At 38.0% G+C, this 20,765-nt stretch overlaps 1 protein-coding gene across 1 annotated transcript in view; it reads left to right on the plus strand.

Annotated features, from left to right (window-relative positions):
* TDRD9 (tudor domain containing 9) overlaps positions 1–16,221 on the plus strand; it is a 54,810-nt gene extending 38,589 nt beyond the window's left edge. Inside the window, exons 23-37 of the mRNA XM_036384278.1 lie at positions 1,003–1,103; positions 1,751–1,924; positions 3,169–3,280; positions 4,619–4,831; positions 5,775–5,864; positions 7,018–7,278; positions 7,704–7,853; positions 8,907–8,977; positions 9,335–9,444; positions 9,613–9,706; positions 10,369–10,507; positions 11,610–11,719; positions 14,047–14,119; positions 15,430–15,520; positions 15,911–16,221. Coding sequence (XP_036240171.1) covers positions 1,003–1,103; positions 1,751–1,924; positions 3,169–3,280; positions 4,619–4,831; positions 5,775–5,864; positions 7,018–7,278; positions 7,704–7,853; positions 8,907–8,977; positions 9,335–9,444; positions 9,613–9,706; positions 10,369–10,507; positions 11,610–11,719; positions 14,047–14,119; positions 15,430–15,520; positions 15,911–15,954 — 1,833 coding nt within the window. The 3' untranslated portion in view covers positions 15,955–16,221. The remainder of the gene's footprint in view (positions 1–1,002; positions 1,104–1,750; positions 1,925–3,168; positions 3,281–4,618; positions 4,832–5,774; positions 5,865–7,017; positions 7,279–7,703; positions 7,854–8,906; positions 8,978–9,334; positions 9,445–9,612; positions 9,707–10,368; positions 10,508–11,609; positions 11,720–14,046; positions 14,120–15,429; positions 15,521–15,910) is intronic.
* Positions 16,222–20,765: the final 4,544 nt, after the last annotated feature.

Genomic DNA, 20,765 nt, shown 5'->3' on the forward strand with positions numbered 1-20,765 from the left:
TTCTTACAGCCATATACTGCTCCTAATGGTGTGCTGAAGATATAAAAGACAATTAAACCTCCCACTCTCTGGTCTCTCTAAATTATCTTCCCTTGAGGCAGTTTCTGCAGTCTAACCTAGACCATGGTTTTGACCAGCAGCTGATCTTAGTGCTGTAACTTCAAGGCATAGGAACATGGTGAAAAAATAATCTGTTTTTTCCTGTCTCAAGTTGTAAGAGCCAAAGAAAAGAGTAGACAGTTGCATAAGCTCTGAAAAAATAGTTCAAAGTCTCAAAGTTTGAACTTGCTACTTAGAAGTTCATGATTCTGTATTAAATCAAGATGTCATTAAATACTATTAAGAAAAAGTTAGTGAAATGGACATGTGACTGTAGTTGGATGTTAATAGTTGTGAAACCTTACACAGGAGTTACACCTCTACAAAAGGAAGATGAGGAGATTGCTCTTTGCCATCCCTAAGAGGTTTATATCCATAGAGAGAGCTTTCCACTTGTGCAAGCTGTCCCAGCACAGCTCAGTCATTCAGTATGAGATAGGACTGCCAGGATATGCAGGAGCTGTAGGTCCTTCAGCTTCCCAGGCTGTGCATACTGTACAGGATAGAGTTCCCTGTGGTGGAAAAAGAATCATAGCATTCCAGTCTTTTCTGTTACAAGCAAAATCAAGAGACACTAGACAGCTTTTTGTAACAAGTATCAGATTAATATATATAATTACGAATTAATTTGCTTCATTTATAGTTTATCTACTGGTTTGAAGTAGTAGGGCATTATTAAGCAGCAAAACAGTGCTTTTTATTGTCTTTTGGAATTCTTGAATGTACTGTAGTATCTGGAGTATTGGAGTATCTGGAATATACTGTAATATTGGAGTTTGTTGGAGTTCAGGTTGTACATATTCTTTGCAGCTCAGGTAAAGGAGAAAGCTAACTATCTAGGTGAACTTGAAAATGCATTAAAGCAATTGAGGGTATCCAAATTTAACATGTTTTTCTTTACAGCTGAAGAACATTCCTCCCTATGGATATATATACCATAAACAGTTGCAGTCACTGCTTAGACAGTGTGGGCAGGTAAAATCTATTTCCTACAATGGGTCAAGGTGAGTAAAATAAAATATCCTGCCTTATGTTCTCGGTTACAAATCCAGTAATCAGTTTTATTTGCAGTGATGTCCTGACAAATTTAGTTAATTTCTTCTCTCTTTGGAATCAGTAACTTACTTTTAATGTTTCAGTTAGAGCTAAAAAGGTGGTTTTGAAGTCTGATGTACATTGATTGAAGTAACATTAGATAAGCTAGCTGAGGTAGAGCCTTCTGGTTTGTCTCTTCTGTTCTCTGACAGTGGACCTTAATTGCAACTCATCTGTCTGTATTTATTTCTGTCTGTTATGCTGAATTTAGCTCATTTGTACAGTCTGATGGCTTTTTTGAGCTGATAATCTGACTAATTTCAGCCTGTGACTGCCTAAAGTTGAATTCATGTAACCCTTCTTACTCCTTTTCCAACCTTTAATGCCTTCCTTACTCACATATATTTTCACATCCTGTTTGCATTAAATTTAGCATGTGCTGGTGATAATATTACAAAGTTTTCTTATCACCATCATGATGATTAAAGTTTTAAGGTACATAAAAGCAGTAGGCAGAGCCTGTGAGGAACCTACCTTTTACTGTTTGCTCACCTGGTAAGATAAAGACAGGGAGAAAAAATTTATTTTCTTTTTCTTTTTTTTTTTTTGTAAACAGGGCTTTTGTGGAGTTCTCCCGTAATCCAAAGGAGGTTTTTAAGGTTCTCCCTGAAGTGTACCTGGCAGTCAAGATGTCACAGCTGAAGATTCCTTTTGAGCTGTGTGTTCATCATCCAGAGGATATCAGAAGACAAGTGCAAGATGCAGGAGCTGTAGGTTTGGAATTTCTAAGGTAATTGTATTGCATATATAAAATGTGTTTCTTTGCAGCAAAATGAGGTTTTCTGCATTTGGTGGGAATTTCCTTGGAAGTGTCACCAAGGCAAAAAATGTTAGGTTCAAGAAACAGATGTAAACTTTGTCTAAGCAGAATGTTTTTGCAGGGCTAGAAATAAGGTGATTGTTTTAAATATTTCTTTATAGATAAAGAGAATTCAACTATGCAGTCATCTTTCCCCCCACCCCCAAAGTTCTAGTCCATTTTCCTTTGACATATGAAAATAGGGATGTACACAGTTATTTCTGTTTCTGACAGAGACAGTGTGGGGATTGCAATAACCAAAGTAAATAAGGAGTAGCATTTAGGGACAAAAAAGAAAAGGAGAGAGACAGAGCTTAACAAAAGTAGGAGAACATAAGGGCATGAGGTGTTACAACATAATAGGAAATAATGCTGAGAAATGCAATGTATTGAGTCTCTTTGGTCCACACCTGCTTTTGCTCAGAAAATCTGGCATGTTTGCTGCAGTGTTATTCTATGCTGTGCTTCTGAGCTTCAGGTCATACAAGTAACGTGATAAAATGGCATTCTGCCTAGCTCCTGATTAGTCTGCAGCAATTTCAGAATTTTAAAATAAGAAATCTAGAATAGGAAGGCAGGAGTGAACTGAGAAGGTTAAAGTACAGGTGAGTCTCTTACTTCCAGTTGATTGTACTTAGCTTTTATTAAAATACTTTAGCAACTTCACTCTGCCCAAAATAGCACTTAAAATCTTGGTAAAAATTGGCTCTTGAGGAACTGAAGAGTCCTAGGATGAAAGACTTAAAAGTTCTTATCTTTTGTCAAGTAAAAGGAATATTTTATTTTTCATATATATATAAAATTTGCTGAAGTTATGTTTGTAGTTTTGTATACTGTGTTTTTAAAAAATAGGCATAGAAGAAAATGCCATCACAAAAAGCCTCACTACTTAACCCTAATTTTTTTCAATTTCTAATAAAGTGATGGCAGAGTTGTGCCCTTGTATGTATCTTTCTGTGATTGGTTATATTGCAGTTGAAAAGTTACTCTGCAGTAATTTGGTTCTTTGTAGCCATTTTCCATTCTAATTGAATTAATTTATTTCTAAATAAAAGTCATTAAGTACCTAAATGTGCCCTGGGGGATACCTTGGGAAGCAGATGAAAGCAAAAGAATTCATCCTCTTGAGTTTTTCCCTTGTGAGTGAAGTATTTAGCATCTTCATTCCATTTTAGAGTAAATGTGGATTGTCAGAAGCAGACAGTGGAGCCTGTGAAAATCTTTTTTGGTGATTTACAAATGTCAAAGATGATCCCAAGTCGTTTTCTGTCCATCAGGGTAACAGAGGTAGGAATGTTATATATAAGTAGGTCATATCTAATAATTCGTACCTAGATAGCTCAGCAGAGATTAATATCTCACAAGCTTATGTTAAAAAATTGGGTACTGATAATGTTTTTAGTGCAGAGGTGTCTGTAAGAGGTGTGGGGAGTATTCTTGGTCTTATTTTTAGTAGTTCTTTGTTAAACAGTACTCACATGTTTGCACTTCACAAAATTTGTGGGATTTGCTGGCAGTATATATTAGTTGGAAGTAGACATAAATGTAAAGAGGATTACAGGAAGAGGTAAAATACTTCTGTAAACTATAAAAATGAAAATCAGGATATATTAGGGCCATTTACTTGGTTATTAAGCCAGTTTTCTTCAGAAAATGTACATTTGAGAAATGAGATTAATTAATGGTAGGATATGCTCATTCAGAAAAAAAAATCATGCATAGAAGTGTATTAGGGGAAAATTCTATGTATATACAAATATTTCTGAAATCTGAAGCTGAGATTTTTAAATTTTGTGTTAGCTATCATTTTCATTAGTTTTGCTAATCATCTTCATTAGTATTGCTAGAGTAATAGCAGTATGTATGCTGCTGAAATAGAAATTTAAAAAAACGTTCAAACCACTGTGCTAGGGGAAATGATAAAGTATTAAAACAGCTCTTGTTACTAGTGGCATGTTTTGCAATTGGAGAAAAGAATTTTTTCCTCCTTTTAGTCAGCTAAATCTCTTGGATGAAAAATGTTAATAAATTTGATCAGACCGATTGCAATCTCTTGGCTGTCTCTGCTACTTCTGTTTTAATATGTGAGCTTCAATGATTGTAAATAAAGATTGTTTTTTATCACAAGCATTCAGTATAAAGTCTGAATAGACATTTCAAAAGATGACTTGCTTTATTTAATAAGATTTAAATAGGTGTATATGCTCACCAGTTCCCTAAGGTATGGCTCATCGGAGCAATGACACTGCTGATGGGCTGGCACACTTAGCTGACTGGTATTCTGTAACTAATCAAAAAAGATGCACCAAATCTCTGCACCTTAGTCAATCTTGTATTTTCTGTATGTTAACTTGGTTTAGGAAAATGAAACCTGTCCCTGTATTTTAGTAATGCTTATCTCAGAATCTGTTTAGATGAAAAGTGTGTGGCAGTAGCACAGGAAATAAACATTTTCAAAAAAACCTAAATTATGAGACAGAAATTCTTTACTACATTGTTGCAGTGTGTGTGAACTGTTGTGTCAGGAGTAGGAGTGTTTTTCAGTATTTTGCTGAGACAGGGTTTGTATTTATATATAGGAAGAATAATATGAAATCTGTTATTGTCTAATTTTTATACTTGCAGGTGGTAGAAGTTGGACACTTCTGGGGTTACAGGACAGATGAAAAAAACACAGCTGTGCTCCGAGCTCTAAGTGCTGAAATTGATTATCAGAACCTGATGGATTTAGCAGTGCCTCCATGTGTAGATGTGCTTTGTCTGGCACCATTCACTTATCTGGGAAAGAGAGGATACTACAGAGCTCATGTTCTGTATATTCATGGGGATCTTGCTGAGGTGATGTGCTGTGTCATATTGAGTTGGTAGCATGTAATTGGGTTAACAATCTTGGAGCTTTGCTGCCTGTATTTTATTTATTTTTTTCTGCAAATCACTCTGGCCAGAATACGTGAATTTGTTTCTTTTTCAGAACATAGGAATTTTTAGTATTAAGTTGAGAAGCTCTTGCAGAATGAAGTAAAATAAGGACTAAAAAACCTCCAGTGAATCTGAAAACGTGGCTTTTTTTTGGAATGGTGTTTATGCTGCTGAGTTCTGTATCATCAACAAATTAATCTGAATATTTTGGCTCTTTGTGCTGATACAAGTAATGGAAATTAGTGCCACAGTCCAAGACTGGTATTGATTTTTCAGGCCAATATTTTTCAGCAGTTTTAGGACAGATTTTAAATTTTTTTTAAGATTGGCCTTTCGAATTATTTTTATTTCTTAACCTGTCTGGGTGTCACCACTATAGAGTTAATACTGAATATTGTCATGATTTAAAGTAATGAAAAATGAGTGAATAGTAGTGCCAATCTCATCACTTTCTCATTTGAATTTATAAACAGTCACTGAATGCATGTTCACATTTGCTTAGCTAAAAGCAGTTGTTGGTAGTATCTCTCACTGAAGGAGTAAGGTTACACAGATCTGAATGTGGGGAGAGCATTTGGAGTCTTTCAGAGAACCTTGCCTTTTCTAGATTTAGTGGATTATTTGCATTACAAGCAGATATTTATGCCAAGGGATCCAATAATAGATGTGATAGAATTTGACCTATTCTTTTTGACATGACTTCATTTGCATGCTTTCTAGATTTTGAATTTGCTTCCATGTGACTTGATAACATTTGTGTTGCACTGTAATTTTTAAACTCAAGTTGTGACTTTTCTTGCTACTAAATGTAGCGCTTTAAACATTGTGGAATCTTTGCAGATACTCTTGATTCTTCTTCCAGGTTTTTTTTGTGGATTATGGCAATAGATCAGAAGTGCCTTTAAATAAACTGAAAGAGATTCCAAGGTGTCTTCAAGGGCTTCCTTTCCAGGTAGGGGTGATGCTGTTGGCTGTGGCTTGCTGGATATTTTTGTGTCTGGCTTGGCAAACAAGAGTGAACTTCAAGTCAGGATGCTTTTCAGAATAATATTTAAATAACACATATTTTGCTGATGGAGGTACCTTCAAATCACCTTCACTAATAAAATTCCAGAGGTGTGTTTATTTACAGAGCAGAAATTCTTGTGTGTAATTGAACTATCTTGTGTTTAATTGTAGAGAAATTCTAATTTTGTAAAGCTGTGGGTTTTCTTCATGCTGCTTTGCTGTTCTCTGAACTGCTGGTTTTCCTGGGATCTTTTCAGACAGAATTCTCTTGATTACATATGGGTGTTATAGATCTAGTGATCTTTTGACACAAATTAGAGGGATTTTATAGCTAATTTTTCAGAGAAATAATTCTCTTGAGCTATATTTACAAATAAAGTAACTATACTTTAATTGTAATTCAATTTTTCAGTGCTCACTCAGATATTTTTAAGCTAGTAGAAACAATTGTGTGATATTTTAAGAAGCATTTAGTGGTGAAAATGATAAATGGACCAGCAGAAATAAGATTAGATCTTCACAGGGCTAATTTTGTTTGGTTTTCTTTGGTAGCTGATGTAAAAAAATTAACTTTGGCAAGAAGCATCCTTTTTTGTATTTTCTGCACACATACTAAATGGAAATGTATTTCTGCTTCAGGCCTGATCTTCTAATGACTAGCTAGAAAAAACCACAGGGTTTCTGCTGTAAATTCATTCAAAGACATAATTACAGGTAGTGATTGTGGACATGGGAGCTTAATGACTCTTCCCTGCCAGGGACAGAGGAGCTGTAGTGATCTTACCAAGTTTTCTGTTACCTTAGTTGAAAACAGTTGTAGACTAAAGTTTTTTCCAGAGAAGACATCTCTGTTCTCCTAAGATTTCATTGTGAATAGTGAATTACTACCAAATTGTCCTTTATGCACTGTTTGCTCTGCTTCCTTAGCAACTCTGTACTATATTGAAGAGATATGAGCTGTCAGTGTAGGCATTGATGGAGCAGGAATTATGCCAGTAGCTTTACAGCAGTTGTAGGAGTTAACTTAAGTTGCTGAGAGAGTGAAATATTTCCTTGCTGGTTCTCTAGTCAGGCTGCTTCCCATGTTTCTGCTCTAGGCTTTAGAGTTCAAGATCTGCAAGATGTGTCCCTCTGCCAGATCCCTGGTGTGTGGGGAGCCGTGGAGCTGCAGTGCCAGCCAGAGATTTGTCTCTCTGGTGAGTGGCTGCACCCTGCTGGTGGAGGTTTATTCCCTGGTGCACGGCGTCCTGCACGTGGACGTGTTCCGGCACTCGGGCCGCTGGGGCCTGGTGAACATTCGGGATGTGCTCATCGAGGAGCGCCACGCTGAGCTGGCTCAGGAGTCACACGAGTCACAGGTATGTCCTGACTGAGCTGCTGCTGCTGCTGCCTGGCTTGCTCTGATTTGTTTCACTTCTGGCTGTCCTGAGAAGCTGAGCTGCAGCTTGACAAGGTTAATACTTGAATAGGGCAGTGTATTTTTGTATGTGTGCATAATGCATATTGGGCCAAAAGCATTGCTACTTTGAGACCCCTTCTGCAAAATAGGTTTCCTGGGAAATGATTTCCCCAGTTGAACTGCTCCAGTCTGACTTGAAACTCTGCAAAACTGTAACTGCTTCATAGTTTTAACTCTCTTCATTTTGGTGTTTTATATAATCTGAAAGGTCATCAGAACATTTTTTTTGTCTTTGTATGTATGTATTTCTTTGTGTAGGACCTCCTTGTAAAATTTTTGAAGAAATAATTGTTCAAGGCTTTTAACACTTCCAATATTTTGTAGCAAAGCCATGATTTGCTCAAGGAATTATTTTTGGATGGAGCAAAGGAAGAAGAGCAAATGCCCGTATCTGCAAGACAGGAAGAAAAGCATCTCATTGAAAGATTGTTGAACTGCTTTTCTGAGAAGAAATCTGATGCACCCACCCATAAGGTAACCTGAGTGGTGATTTTGGCCTGTCATCACATGACCCTGCTTCTCACATTGTTAGAATGGAGATGAGGACTGAAAGTACCACAAAAACCAAAGCTCTATTTGATACATTTCATAGGGCATGTCATTCATTCTGCTTTCTGTTGGTAGAAAGCCATAGTGTGACCACTGTTTCAGGCTGGTCTGCTGCAGCTTTGAACAAAGTTTTGAAGTACAGCCTGAGACCTAAGTAATCCTGCTTTTCTAATAAAGCAGCACTTTGAACTCAGGCAGAACAGAGATAAAACTGAACAGCTGAATGCAATGTTTCCCTGCATGGTGGTTTTCATTACATAGCAAAAGAGCAAGTTTACAACTCTGTCCGTTTTTCAGAAAATCTAAACATTGTTTTTACTGTACACAGTGTTTGATTCTTCATCAGCTGGTGATAGGTAAGCAGCTGGGATAGGTGCATCAGTGAACACTCCAGTGACTGATGGTAATGATGCTTTTCCTATGCCAGTACCAAACTCAGAAATGTGTCTTGAGCTATCTAGTCACTACTAAGTTGGACTATAAAACAGGAAGATGTGTGTCCTGTTCTGCATTGTGATTACAAGTTAGGCCTCATCTACATTCTGATTATTTTTCCATTTCAGATGTGACAAAATTTCAGGCTTTCAAGCACCTAATCATGCTCCATTTATCCCCAGGAGTAATCCTGCTTAACTGCCCACTTCATAAAGTGAGGTATTTTCAAGATTAAAGACCTCATCATGTAAATAAAATTACCTGATTTTCTTCAGTGATCTATGAAGTCTGAACTTGTGTTTTTAAGCAAGAGGGAAGTCATGAGTCTGCAGCACCTGTGAAAATAAATAATTTTAGTTAAGTGCCTCAGCAAGCAAAGTTTGCTTTAGATGAGTGAAATGGAAGTGTTGGATTACCAGTTTAGCAGCTCAGTGTTGCTCAGTACATGCTGAAATGTGTTTGGCTTTAATTTATAAAGCATTTAGATTTGAAGAGATCCAGGTGCTGGCCAACTAGAATGTCTCTCTCTCCCTTTTTTTGAAGGTAACAGTTTTTGGTCCATTCAGTCCTTACCAGTTGAAATGCTACAGTCTGACCAAAATATCCCAATTCAGGTATGAGAAGACTTTTATTGGGAAGTATAGTCATGTTCTTACCTTTTATTTTCAATAAATAAACTAGGCAAAAACCACCTAGTTACTCCTACAGATTTTTTCTGAATTTATATTCATTGAAAAAACTGAAGGAGTCAAGCTTAAATTGCATTAATACACATGCTATTGCTATTTAAAATCTTACAGTAGTTTTAAAGTGTATTATTGTCTCATAGAGAGATTATTTATTAACTGTCATTTAAATCTGCTATCAGTAAGCAGCTATTCTGAGTTTTTGTTGTGAATTTAAAATGTTCTTTCATTTACATGTTTTTATGAGTTCTATGATTTTTATTGTTGAAAATATTTCTTCCCCAGAAATGTTTTCATACATAAGGAGAGCATAAACTCCATTGTTGTCCATGATGGTGCAGAAGATCCCTTTCAGCAGCTCTTGGTGGCCACTGATATATCAGTAACTGCAGCTGGTAATGCCTAATAAAAACATTTGGATGGTTTCTCTAGACTGCTGGTTTTATATGAGTAGCTCCATGAGTAAATATCTCACTGTACTTCTGTGTTACATCTTTTTGAGGTTTCATTTTTATTAAATGCTCCTTAGAGTTATTTGAATTTTTTTTTTCTTTTGGTGCCAGGGTCTGTGATTTTAGGGGAAACATCTTTGATGCCTCCTATTCATGGCTTGCTTGCACTCCTCAGTATGCTGTTTGCTCCTGCAATAGAACTCAGGTATTTGTGCATTTCAAAGTGGTGGTTCTTCTATTATTTTCTTTAGGATCCTCACAAAATTTTGACAGGTATTATTTATTTGCTTTTAGCATTTTATGTATTCTCTTCCTAGTGGTTTTTTATGAGTTTTAGTAAAATATGTAGGTAAAATAACTTGTTCATGTACTTAGGAATTGGTGCTGCAGAGTCTCCTCCCATGAAAAGGCATTACTCCTTACATAGCTCCTGCCAGTTGTGCTGGAAGCCTGGAAGATGGAATGCTAAACTGGCAATGTTAAATCAACGTGAGGAGAGGAACTTGAATAATTTTTTGTAAAAGCTGAGCTCTGTCACTGGCATCACTGTTGTGTTTTCTTGAATTTTTGGTATCTGCAGACTTTCATTTCAAAAGAGTGAAGCTTGCTTTCCTTTATTTTGCTTATGTATGATTTTTTGGTAAGTTTTATGAGGATATGTTTTTATAACCAGAGCTTCAGTTTTGTATCATCACTGTATATTTTAAAAACCAGTATGACTGAGTGTGAATGCCTCTCAATTGTATTAGCTTCTTTCAAACTCAAGTCTTCCTTTGCATGGCTTAGACAAATTCATTTAAGGCTGTCTTCATAAGAGTTTCATTTCTTCATCTCTTGGTGAGACTGTTTTCTTTCTTTTTCATGTAGAGTTGATAAAAGTGGGAAGCATTTTACTGGTGTTTTGTGTGGTTTGGGTTGGAGTCAGACATCTGGGGCTCCACTGTTTCCAGCAAATGATATGGAGGTGACATTTGATGTGCATTTTGGACTGGAAGACATAAAAGAGGTAAAACTTGAGTAAGAATTTTCACTATAGTTGGAATTCAGTAGAAGTCAGTGCATATGAGGTTGTTTCTCTTAGTGTTAATAAAAAAGCTTGTTTGGACTGTGGGGTTTGGGTTTTTTGTAGTTTTGTTTGTTTGTTGGGTTTTTCTTCAGTTTTGTTTGTCTGGATTTTTCAATGTGCTCCCTTTTTATAATCTTAGATTTTTATCAGGAGAAGCAGTTGCCCCCTCCCTACACTCAGAACTAATAAGATACTCTAGAATGTTACACACTTTTCAAAATACAATCATCAATTTTGCACTAAGTGGAAGTCAATGCTTACTAGTTTTCTTCTTAGGATTGTCGTGGCTTTTATTGACAAGCAGAGCACTGCTACTTTGCAGGCTTCAGTTTGATTTTAGAGCTCTGATAAGTCATCTGTGTTGAGATGCATCTCAGAGCAGATCAGCCAAACAAATTCCTCATTACTGCCTTCTGCAGCTCAGAGAGTGAGGTCTGTCAGAGGGAAGTATGTGCATAACCTGTGCAGTGCAGGACAGTGGCTGTGTGTGACACATGCCTGGGACAGTGAGGGACATGCCCTGGTTAGGTCTGTGTGTGAAGCAAGTCCTTGGGGTGGTTCCTGAGGGCTCTCCAAGGACACAGTGGACATGCTGGTGCACACATCTGTGAGGTGTTATTTTCTGAAATCACTGATTTGGGTGTGCTGGCTGTATTCATGATGCTTTAGCCAGAGTGGTAACACCAAGCTGCTGTGTTTGTGAAAAATTGTGGACAGAGAGAGAAAATGCTTGAAACTTTCACAGAAGGAATTCTGCTTTGGAAAAAGTCCAGGCAGGTGGTAGCCTGTATGTCTTATGGCATATCTGAATAACCTTAAAAATTGTGGTACCAGGTGGCTGAAATATTAACATCGCTGACCACCAGAGGGGCAGCTGCAGAAAAAAGCATTTCTGAAACTTCAGATGTTTTTACTTCTGGAAATACTATTACAATTGAAGTTCAGGGATGTGGATGCCATGACCACCTTCATGTCAGTGTAATGTGATACAGATCTTGTGCTGGCTTAAAGTGCTGTATATTCTGTAACTGGTGTTTTACAGATAAACAGTCTGAGGACAGCCATGAATAAGCTGCTCTGTGAGCAAGCATTGCATTCTGGACAGGAGCAAGTGGCACAGCTGCAGGAGGATATTCGCCAGAAGCTTCTATGGTAATCACTTTGTAGAAATAAGATCTTGTGTTTCACAGTCTCAGCAAAAATGAGTGATTGCTTGAAGCATAGCTCAGGTTAGGCTTTGGAAAAATAATATATGCTCTCATTTAATGATGCATTTCATTTATTTTGTTTATTTATAAAGCAGTATACTAAACAACCTTAGACTTCTTGTGGAAGCACTGGTTCTTCAGGGAAGCCAAATCACTTAAGAGTCGTAAAACCTAGACTGTAAAACCTGTTCTACAGGATACCACCTCCTATGTATCCTTCTTTTTGCACCCAGGACAAAGCTAATGGAGTCTTATGGCATAACAGTGCAGAAAGATTAAGAATTCTTTCTTCCTGTACATTAAATTTGAATCATGTGTGCTGCCTTTCGTCCCTCAGCAGACTTGTGCAGAATAGGTGTTGCATAAGTGCATTGGAAGTCTCAGGCAAATTTAGGAGCTGAAGTAAGGCCACCTGCCTTTTTTCCCTGCAAGCCTCCCTTCTTCTTGGAAGTGAAGCAGGTTCTGAAAAGACCATTGTGATTCAGTGTAGCCAGCCTGGAAAATTTTTCAGCTTATACTTTGGGAGAAGGAATGCAGTGAAATATCCCAGAACAGCTTCTTCTGTCTGTTGCTGCTGAGCATAGTGTGAAAAATCTTCCCTTGTTTGTACACTCAGCAGAATTTTAATGCTGTGTCTATATCATCAGGAGAATTTTCTCATCCTGTCCTAGCTCTCTACTAAACTGTCTTAAAAAGAGCTCTGGTCCAGAGGCCATAACATAACTTTTACCAGCTTCATCTGTAAGAAATTAGACCTTTTTATTTTGCCAATAGAGCTTTGCTCAAGTAACTGCATGATGTCAGAGTTAGGCAGTTCATTGTGCTGATAAAGATCAGAACCCTGTTCTTACCCAGGGTTATCAGAATGATTATCAGAGCAGCTGTTCATGCTGATTTTTCAGGTGTTCCTTGGTTTTGAAAGTACTTGCTCTCTTATCTGTGGAAAAAAAATTACTAAATTGCCTAAAGTTAAAAGCAGACACCCTTACTTCTATTTCCAAAACTCCAAATAAAATTTGGGTGCATTCCATAGTAAATTAACAAGTCAGCCTTACCTTTTGAGGCACTAGAAATGAAATCAAAAGAGCACAAGCAATGGAGAAATCAAGGAATGTGGATAGGCAGAAAGAGGCAAAGCCACAGCCTCTGTCTGGAGGTGACTGTGACAGTAACAGCTCACGCTGGGACATCAACCCTTACATGCTGAATTGAAGGCACTAAAGTGTCACTGCTGTTTGTTCAGACATGTGAATACATGCTGCAGTTTGGGCACCTATTCTGGGCTGATTGTTCAGACATCTGCAGCCAGCTGGGAGGGGAAGGGTCAGACCTTGGCACAGGTCCTGGGCACTGATGTGTTCCCAGCTCAGTCAGCGCCGACTGCCTGACTCGGTCACTCGTCAGCCCCAGGCTTTTTGTCCTCAGGATTTTCTACCTTTCTGTGGTAGCCTTTTCTCTCCTGGAATTTTTGTACGTTTATTGATTGTCTTCCAACCATCCCACAGATACTTTAATTTAAATTTTTATTTTACATTATTCTTGTGTGTTTTTATTTGAAGCAATAAACAGTCTGATTATTGTAATGATTTCTTCTTTTCCCTTGCGTAAAATCCTTCTTGGTTTTGATTTTTTTTTCCAATTGTACTTTCTGTGTTTTGGAAAAAAACCATTTATTAATTCAATTACATAGGTAAAAATTTAGCTCAAACAATCTTTCATAACTGTTTTCCATTTTTCAAAAGCTAATTGTATTTACAACATGTCACCACTACTTAAGACTAAAATCAGTTTTTGAAAAACACATCTAGACAGAATTAATTAATGTCTACTACTGTTGTACTTTGCACAGCTTGAGGAAATAACTGGAGCAGACAGACAATCTATAGTAATTGAGTTGTCATGCAAAACAAAATACCCTAAAATAGCTGTATTATACATTCTAGTGAGTAAGCATACATAAAATGTAAGGAATAAATTACAGTTGCAAATTCTAGTGCTTTGTAAAAAAAGAATCTCATAATCTTCCTTAGAAGAAGATACATTCTGATATGTGATACATCCCTGTGAAAATTTTTATTTTGACTTAGTCCACTGGATGGGCAAAGTACAGAGAAGTGAAAAATCAGACTAGATTAAGAGGGAAATTTAAAATTCCCTTTAGCACAGACACCTTGTAAATACCTGGTTGTATCTCATATTAAAAAAATCCTTTGTCTTGGTAATTAACCAAATACAAGTGTATTTCTCAAGGCTGTATTTATGTAATTTCAGTTTAATCTGCAAATCAAAGCCTCGAGACATAATTAACCCTATCTGGTATGAGAAGCCATATGAATGGAATCAGGTAAGGTATAAATTGTAAAGTTGTTGTGGGGGTGGGGTTTTCTTTTTTGATTTTTTCTTTTGGCTTGGTTTTTTCATTTATTTGGTTTTTGTTTTATTTTTGGTGTTTTGCTTTTGTGGGGTTTTTTTGTTGGTTGGTTGATTTTTTGGGGCATCTGAGTACTCCAGTACAGTTAGTTAAGAGTGTTGAGAGGGAGAACTTCTGTGGTTATTAAATTAGAAAATACCAAAAGCATTGTAGGGTTAAATTAAAACATAAAAACTTTTATTTATGTAATCACTTATGGCTGTTGATACCCTGTTTTTGTAGAGTTTGTTTAGTTGTTGGGTGGCTTGCTTTTTAAATTTTGTTTATATAAACATTTAGTATTTTTAAACAGAACTCTCCATGGTTTTAAGGTGAGAGAGATTGTAACGGTACCTTCACATTTGTTGGAAGTTAAAATTCTCTATTCTTTCTATTAAGCAGCTGTAGCTACATTTTCCTGAATGCAGTACATTTTAGTTTTGCTTTGAGTTGCTGTGGTTTGAGGTGGCTTTTCCTTTCTAGGCAGACAGAAATGTGGCTTGTTTTAGAACAAATGTGGTGGGGTCAGGCAGGAGGGCAGTTTTCTCAAGACCCAGGAGGGTTTCATGAGAGAACTCTCCCAGCTTCCTACTCCATTAGAAATCTTACCTTTCTTTCTGTAAGGGCCTCTGCAGGCCACTGGATTTCCTGAAGAGCAAGTAGAGTTTCTTAATTAAAAAGGGGGTGAGGAATTAGTGAGTGCAGGAGTAAAAGTGCTACACACACCCTCCCTGTGCCTCTCCCACCCTGCAGCCCATAAAGGAGGGGTCTGGGTCACCCTTCAAAAGAGGGACAAGAGAACAAACCAAGGGCACTTACTTCTAAAAGGCATTTTTTTAGAGTGTGTTGTGATATACTGCCTTAGGTCAAAGTGTTTCTGTTTTCATATTTCAAATCCAGTTATCCTTGGATTTAGGAAGATAATGTACTCACTTCTGCTCGTGTTTGTCTTTCATAGCAAGCTAATGTGTAGGCCTTGAATCAGGATATTCTCCATTGCCTCTGAAGAATCCCAGGATATCTTAGATCATAAAATACTGCCTGTAATGCTTTGGAATACTGTTGTAAAATAATGGCAAACCATGAGATTTTGTAGCCCTGTCTCTTTTGTTGCAGTGTGTGGCATGTAATTGAAATTCCAGTATGATTTAAAACTCAGAATTCTTTAAGACATTTTCTTAGCTGTGTTATATAGGAAAACATTAAGAATGCATTCTGACTTTGATCTTGCTTCTTTTGGCTAGGTGGATTCTCAGTGTATTATTGACGACTCTGAAAAGCAGCATGGAAGAGGAAATCTTGTTTATCAGCTCCACAAGCTTGTTTTGTTGAATGGTTAAGTATTTTTAGAAGTCTTTCAGAGGATAAGGTATTATTAGTCTAAAAATTAGTTCTGTCTTGTATGCATGTTTTGCAAGACTGTTCCTTAAGATGAGTACAAGTGTATTGAAATACAGTTTGGAAAATGTTCCTGTGTTTCTGAAAAAGCTGAGGTTTGCTAGCCTAGAGCAGACAAGTTCAATCATAAAAGAAACTGATGTAAATCAGGATGCAATTTTCATTTTAATAGTACTTCTGAACAGGTTTATCACAAGGTACACGAAAGATGAAGCAAATCTAGGCTTAGTTGTTCATTTTCTGTCTAAAAACTCATAAATTAGGGGCATTACTTTTGTTTTTTGCCTGTAATTGCAAGTTGCATTTTCCTGTTTTCTTTTTTATTAGTTCTTAAAAAAATATGCAACAAAGGGAGTTGGGGTTTTCCTTAACCAAGAAATAGAAGACAGAAGAAACCGATTATCTAAATTATGTTCTGATCCAAACTTTATCTTCATATACTGGATACTATTTTTTTGTTAATTTTTTTTGTACAGCAAAACATAACATGATTTATCTTCCTGTATGGCAGAAGAATGCTTTTGAATTACTGATTCATGGCACTTTGTTTCATCCTTTCAACTTACTTTTACCTGGGAGATCTTTTGCCCTAAAAATGAGGTTAGTGGTTTCAGAATAAAATGCAGAAATTAAATAAAGTGTTTTTGTCTCTTTCTTTGTGTTCATGCTTAGTAAAAGCTAAATTTAGTTATTAAAGGTATGTGATTGCATTCACAAAATACGTCAATACAGAAACAATATATGGAAGAGTATTCATTTTCACTGTTCACTCAGTGATTTGAAGGTCATGTAATATCCAGTCATCCTCTGAAGGACAGAGAATCTGTGGTCACCATAAAGAAGTGACAGATTTTTGGAAAAAAAGGGGATGCTTCGAGTAAGAAATTACTTTAAGTTATAATTAAACAGAGGGATGACTGTCTAAAAGGCAATTTCAGTGGTTTATTAGAGCATTACTTTCTTAGACCCATTTTAGTGATCCTTGGGAATTAGATTAGTTAGTGAGAGAGGTCTAACAGAAAAATTGCATCTCAAGTGGCTTAGACAAGAGTGTTTCTCAGCCAAGTGTTGTACATCAATTAAGTATTCCTGTTAAAAACCTTCAGGGGCAAGTGGATCAGGCAGGATTTCAAATCTTGCTTTTGTCTATTAACGATGGGACTTTCTGTAGGAAAAGGAAACTTGGCAACACACAAAGGCATGAGAAAAAGAAAGGAATTCATTCCCCATAAGCAACAGGCATATTATTTTTTGAATTTTTGAACGCTGTTTCTCCCATGTGTGGGTCTGTGTGTGTGACTGTGCTGCCACCAGGTGGGGGCTGCTGTGATACAGGACAGAACAGCCCTGAAGGAAGCTCAGCATCCTTCAAGTCAGCCTTGCTGGGTGATGATGTTTGTTTGCAGATGGATATATACAGTACTAACATTTAAAAAGGAGCTGCTGTATTTTATAGTTTGATTTAGGCTTCAGCAGCATTGCAAAGTCACTTGAACAAGTTTAAGGTAAGTAGCTTCAGGATTCCCTCTCAAAGGGTAATAGTATGTCATACTGGAGAAAAAAGTATTGTAAAGTAGCAGCATCTTTGTGGCTGTGAACCTGATCCCACTCAGCTTTGTGGCTTTTGGGGGCTACTTCCATAAGCAAAAAGGCCATGACTGCTTATCAAGATTTGCTGGATCTCCAGGTGCTCACCAACACTGAGCAGAATGAGACTTCAGTTACCATAATTTACTGTATTTCTTCATTGAGCTTAAGGTGGAAATAATTAAATCTAGAAATTATCAGATTAATGCTCTTAAATTCCTCCAATAATAATGATAAAGTGACAAACTGTACTGACAGGTGCTTCTAGTATCTGAAACAATGTGCTTTGATTATTACTCACAATTCCCCCCACAGCTGCAATGGTACCTGATAGCAGTTTTAAATCAAAAGGAGATTTTTTGGCTTTCCATGTAATTAATTTTAGAATTTACTGCCATGGGCTCTGGTGATATAAAATATTTAGACAAAGAGAAAAATTAACTGGAAATCCAGGGAAGGCAGATCCTTTAATAACTGTTTAAATTGAGGAACTTGAACTCCCTGTCTTACTGAATTCCAGAAACTCAGAAAAATATACGGAAAGAATGTCTATTTTTATCCTTGCTAAAGAGTTTCCTTATGACAGGTGTATAGGTGGAAAATATTGTTAATGAATCCTTTTACAGAGAAGTCACTTGTGGTTCCTCAACTGATTCTTGGCAGCGCTGCAGAGCAGTTTCTTTGTTCTTCCAGGAGAATCACGTTGTCTGGATGAACAGCAAAAGGGAAAAGGATATAACACAGTTGGGAATTTCACCATTCCTTCCCCCAAAGGGTGTGTGTAGGGATTAGGGTGCTTTGAATGAACCCAGCTGAGTCCTGCTGAGCCTGTGGCCACTTGCACTGTGGCAGCTGTGCTCTCTGCAGGGAGTGCAAGTGGGGAAATCAAGGTGAGAGTGCATGTCAGTGTGAAGTGATCCATTTCCAGAAAAAACAGGACTGTCCTTCTTCAGCTGGGTGGAGTTTTAGGAGGTACAGATGAGTGCATGTAGATCCTGTAGAAGCTTTGACCTTTCCTAGCAGTGTTGTGCTGTTGTTGAACTACCTATTCTGAAAACTTGTACCATGGATTTTACAGTGCAAAGAGAGAATTGAATTACCAGGAAAAGGAAGGCCAGCGATGGAATTTCAGTAATGGGATGATGACTTCACAGGCCCCAGTGAGTGCAGTCTCAAGAGGTTAAATTCAATGCCAGTCTACATGTTAGAAAAACAGCCACATGAATAAGGATAAATTATGGATCATGGTTTAAAGCAGGATACAGGTGTTAGCACAGACTGTGCAGGAGTTACACTGGCCTTGCAAAGTTGTTGGCATGTTTTTCAATGACCAAAGTACCACAAAGCAGGGTTTGTCTACCTCATAGAAAGGGATACAACTGAACAGAAAATAACAACCCACCATCAGTGTATAGTTTGATTGGAGTTCCTTTCTGTAAAAGAGCCTTGAAAAAAGGAGATGAAACTCCAAAGAGGTAAATAGATTAAAGAAACCTGAGGCAAAGATGGTATGTCTGAGATATATATTAATCTTCTAAAGGAGTGTTGAGGGAAGAGGCAAGCTATGAGCTGATCTGGTGAATATGTAGAAGATAAATTGCTCTTTTTTTAGTCACTGAGCTGCATGGGTAGGTGTATTTGTCATCCCTGTCTGATGCTCCTATATTTAGCTTTCACTCAAGCACCAGGAGTGTCAGTCTAATCTCCCAGATCCGTGACTTAAATGCCCTGGGGAAACAGAGGTGGCTGTTCCCTCTGCTGAAAGAGCTGCAGGACAAGGGCAGGACCTTCCTAGTGATCCCCCCTTCAGGAGAGGGGAGTCACCCCCTTATCATGGCTGTGAGTGATGGGGAAGTCCTGGCAGATGTTTCTTGGCACGTGGATGAGCTTGTGGATGTTTCTCTCAGGGCAAAGCCCCAGAGGGCTGAGCTTGGGTGCTGCTGCTCAGGGAGGGGTGCTGCTGCTCACTGCTGCTTCTGCCATCAGACTGGTGAGAGGGCAGTGGGCTGAGGTGAGCTGGCCTGGAGTGAGCTGCACACACCATGAGCTGTCCTGAGGGGTCATGGCCTTCACTCCTTCAGCCCAGCAATTCCCTCCCTCACAGGGAGGCACCCTGGGGAAAGAGAGAAGTGGGGCTGCCACTCGGTTCAGGGGAAGGAGGGAGGTGAAGTGTGTGGTTGAAATGCTGGCAGTAATTTCCTTCTGTGCTCCATAAAGTGCAGAGACTGCTTTTTGCTCTGAAAAACTGCAATCAAAACTTCTTCACTCATGGTGAGACGAGTTCATGACTTTTTCATATCATGCTTATGAACTTGTCTCCTCTCTGGGCCAGTCAGAGGGATGAGCCCCAGGTGCTCCACAAACACACCAGAGTGATGGTTTTCTTTGCCCCTCCTGTATTTGTTCTTCATGCCATGTGGAGAACCATGGAGGAGTTCAAGTATTTCACTTCTCTCATTTTGTTGTCTTCCTAAACACAGCATACAGCACCCAGGGGTACCTTTCTCTGTGTGCTTGAAGAAGGAAGGGTACAGCTGTTGGCAGCATTTCAGCATTTACAAAGCTCCCTCTTCTCTTTTTGATCTGTTAATAGCAAAAATTTGGAGTGCCTAATCAGGACCAGCACAGAGCATACATATGTACCTGTGATTTTCTCCATCTATCTTTAATAAGGGCAGAAAGGCCACATTTAAAAGACAGGAAAGTAGATAAGATTTCATTAAAATTCTTGATGCAGACAGTATCTTCCACAGCACATATTTCAAGAGATCACAGGACATAGCTGCAGGGAGTTCCTCTCCTGTTGAAGATGTTAGCTCTGTCTTGAACTACTTTCACTTCGTCTTGACAGCAGTTGTGCAAACCCTCCTCCTGCCCACCTGCCAGGTAAGATGGGAATTGAACAGGTACACTTTACATCTGATTATTTTACATGTTCCCTGAGGAATAGATATTGCTTGAATTTTATTTATAAAGGAGAGAAGGAGGTAGAAAATATGCTGGGGAAAAAATGCAAAGTGCTTGCTGCTGATGGCAGTTCCTAAAATGAGAGTAGTTTCTGAAGCTAATACATTTGTAGTGATGCTCCATAGGGTGTCAGTGCTGCAGGATGAGGAAGGGAAGCACAGTCCTTGGTACCTTAGGAGCTTCCAGAGGGTATGTAACTGCTTCTGGAGTGCTTCACATTTCAAATAGGTGCTTTCAGCTGAAGGACAGGAACAGCAGCAGAACAATCCATCTAGAGATGGGTGTACAGCAACAGTGTTGTAAAGCACCATACCCCAGAGTGGAATCAGAAGGGAGAGGACTTCTTTCTTGTATCCTTCCTCTGTGCTTATGTGTGTGAAAACATTCCCTGATTTTATTCTTATATCTTCATATTAAAATGCAAATGTTTGTCTTAATTTTACTGCAGCCAGTTTTCAAGTTACTCTTTTTCAATTTATTTGAACTGAGACAGTTCTTAATTTTTTTCCTCTGTTTCTCTGCTATAACAATATAGTCTCATGTGATTGTTTGACAACTGTAAATAGTTACATTTAATTTAGCTCTTCTAGGGCAGTTTCACACAGTTCCTGTATTTATCTCATGCTAA

The sequence above is a fragment of the Molothrus ater genome, chromosome 6, assembly GCF_012460135.2.
Source record: "Molothrus ater isolate BHLD 08-10-18 breed brown headed cowbird chromosome 6, BPBGC_Mater_1.1, whole genome shotgun sequence".
Classification (NCBI taxonomy): domain Eukaryota; kingdom Metazoa; phylum Chordata; class Aves; order Passeriformes; family Icteridae; genus Molothrus; species Molothrus ater.